General features: G+C 40.4%; 2 protein-coding genes across 2 annotated transcripts in view; both read right to left on the reverse strand.

Annotated features, from left to right (window-relative positions):
- Positions 1-437: 437 nt before the first annotated feature.
- The window catches only part of LOC113471236, a 16,481-nt gene continuing 14,012 nt past the window's right edge, over positions 438-2,906 (reverse strand). The window contains exon 2 of the mRNA XM_026830229.1: positions 438-517. The gene's annotated coding sequence lies outside the window, so the exon portion shown is untranslated. The remainder of the gene's footprint in view (positions 518-2,906) is intronic.
- LOC108253580 (lysosome membrane protein 2) overlaps positions 2,372-2,906 on the reverse strand; it is a 9,269-nt gene continuing 8,734 nt past the window's right edge. The window contains exon 10 of the mRNA XM_017447806.2: positions 2,372-2,407. Coding sequence (XP_017303295.2) covers positions 2,372-2,407 — 36 coding nt within the window. The remainder of the gene's footprint in view (positions 2,408-2,906) is intronic.

Genomic DNA, 2,906 nt, shown 5'->3' on the forward strand with positions numbered 1-2,906 from the left:
AAGGAAGTGCGATTTCCTTCTGTCTTACAATCTACTTCGATTGACTTCTGTAACTGAGATATGTTTAGGTCGTCAGGGGCAATATTAAGGTTTCGCATTTGTTTAATTTTTTCAACTTGGGTGATTAAATCTTCTAACTTTAAAATACTAGGGTGATAGGTTCTTAATTTACAAAAGGTTAAAACATTTTCCAAATCTTGAAGTATACTTAAAATAGAACTGTACAATAATATGAATTGAGAGTAAACATCTCTTGCGACATAAATGTCTTTTATGGTAATAGCATCATTACTGTTGTTAAAAAGCTGCTGAATTCTGAATTCGAGAGTGGCTTCATTGTGTTCAATGTTTTTGATAGTGTTATCGAAACGTTTGATAGCTTCTTGGGTGAGAGAGTATTGGAGTTCTACTTGCTTTTGTAATATTTTATCTTTATTGTTCAAATCTTCTAGAATTTTGTCGTAGCGATCTCCATCTGAGGAGTCTAAATTTCCTGTAGTTAACTTGATCATTGAACCTACGTTGTCGAGAACTGATGAGTAATGAGAACAGGTAGCGTCAACAACTGACTGATCAGGTTGAGCGTTGAGGAATGGACGAGAAGAAACCTATGAGAGCATCGGGGTCTGTGTCCACATTGTCCTCTTTGATTTTTGGACGAATCTTTTTGATGTTCTCGTGAAACTTCTTGATGGGGAGGTTAGAAGGGAAGAGCTCGTGAGTATGACGCAGCTTTGCAGTACGGATGGCCTGCTTAGCCTTGTTACGGGCCGTACGGGCGTACCTGAAAGCTTCAAAATGTTGAGCGGAACCGGTCCGAGCAAATCGCCGCGCTCTGACCCTTCTATTGAGAAGTCGCTTGCTATCTGTCGTCATCCAAGGAGCGGGGGGCCTAGAAGCCTTGAATGTACAAAAGGGAGCGTGCTTGTTGAAGAGAGTCAAAACAAGGTCATTGAAACAGGCAAGTTTATCGTCAATGTTTTCTAAAGAATAGATTTGATCCCAGTTGGCCGCGCACACGTCGTGAAGAAATTGTGAAGAATTGAATTTTTTGAAGTTGCGTGTAGTGATGACCCTATCCTTATGTTTAGTGGGGAAAAGAGAATACGCAAGGTTAATAAGGTCATGATCAGAACAACTAACGGGTAACTGCTCAAACGAAAGAACATCTTGAAGATCGCCAACAATTAGGAGGTCAAGGAGAGAACTGGAGGTGCGAGTACGATGAGTAGGTTGTAACGGCAGAATGTTAAGATTGAGAGTAGAAAACATTGACTTCAGACTGATACTCTTCGGAGAAGAAGTGAGAAGATCCACGTTAAAGTCACCACAAATAAGCCTGTGAGTAGTGAGGAAGAACGAGTTCAAGAGAATCCTCGAATTGACTCAAGTCCCCAGCACGTGGGGGATGATAGACAACTGCCAGCAGGATAGGACAAGTTTAACTTGAGCAAGATTTTTCATCTTAAGTTAAGCTTATAAGTTTTCATACATACGGGGGTAAATGTTGAAAGAAACACTTACATCATATCATGTCATGTGAAGTCATGGGTAGTCAAAAAGATGTAGCTCAAAGTTTTCCCATAATCGTTCAGGACATCCACACTACTATCATGTCACGTGACGTGATGGTTGTGTGTTTCTACCTTAACTCTTTGTTAGACTAATTTGCAAAGTAAGTTATTATGTATAATATAAATTTCATTTTCGCCATCCTGGTTAGCTTGGAAGGTAGCGCGCCTACCTTGTGGTCGCGGGTTTGATTCCCGCCCGGGGCAAAGTTTATCCTAAACAGGTAGAGTTCGTTCTCGACACACAGGACAGTTTGTTTTGACCTTAATTTGTTTCTTACCGGGTGAATATCTGAAGAGTTGCTTATCTCCTAGCTGCGTGCGTGGGATAACGATATCACCTGTGAGATGAGTTTCGATTGGAATCTGAAGAATTTTCTCTGTGTGAGGTGGTATGGTAATGAGATTGAACTCCGGGTCCGAATCCCGATACCGTAAGGGAATTTCTACTTGATTGTTTCTTAGGACTTTTCTGTTTAAATCGATGGAAAAGCCTAGTTTCTCTAGAACGTCCATTCCAATTAGACACTGGAAGTACGAATGGAAGTGGAATATGTGATACTTCATGTAGGTGTTATCTTTACATTTGAATTCTTTGGGTACAGGAGTGGAGACACTGTACATTTCATGAGTCACACCGTGTGGAGTCTTAATAGTAAAATTATCTGGTATGATTTGTTTAGGGAAATATTTTTTCGCAATGTCCGGTCTAATGAATGACCGTGTACTGCCTGTATCGACAAGGATGTATATTATGATGTAAGGTAATTTGTTACTATCATCTGTCAAATTCATGAGCTCTATTGCTCTTGTTCTTGTGTGTCCGAGGCTTCCAGCTGAAAATCGTCGGTGGCTCGTCGGTGTAAATAGGTTCATGTGGATCTTGTAATTGTTGGTACTCGACGGAAGGGTCGCGGGTTTGATTCCCACTGTAGTCGAATCCTTCAGGGTAACCATACGTGTAACCGTATTGATCGGTTTCGAAGTTGTGGTAGTTAGAGTTTTTTATTGTTTGTACACCACTCATAGGTGTCGGTTTAGGAAGAGGTGGTTTCGAGTGTTGGTTGTTTTGGGTGGTGTTTTGTGGTGTATTATTGAAGCGATTTTGGAAAAGGGTGAATTGTGTGTTTTGTTGAAAGTGCGACGGTTTTTGGCAATTTGGGGCCGGTCTGAAGGGAAAATTAGGCAACGGAGAATTATTCTGTTTGTGATAATTGTTGTTGTTGTTATTTTGATTGTATGATTTGTTGTTGTTGCTGTTGTTGTTGTTGCTGTTGTTGTTGTTGTTGTTGTTGTTGTTGTTGTTGTTGTTGTTGTTGTTGTTGTTGTTGTTGT

This window comes from Diaphorina citri, unplaced genomic scaffold (genome assembly GCF_000475195.1).
Source record: "Diaphorina citri unplaced genomic scaffold, Diaci psyllid genome assembly version 1.1 scaffold2189, whole genome shotgun sequence".
Taxonomy (NCBI): Eukaryota; Metazoa; Arthropoda; class Insecta; order Hemiptera; family Psyllidae; genus Diaphorina; species Diaphorina citri.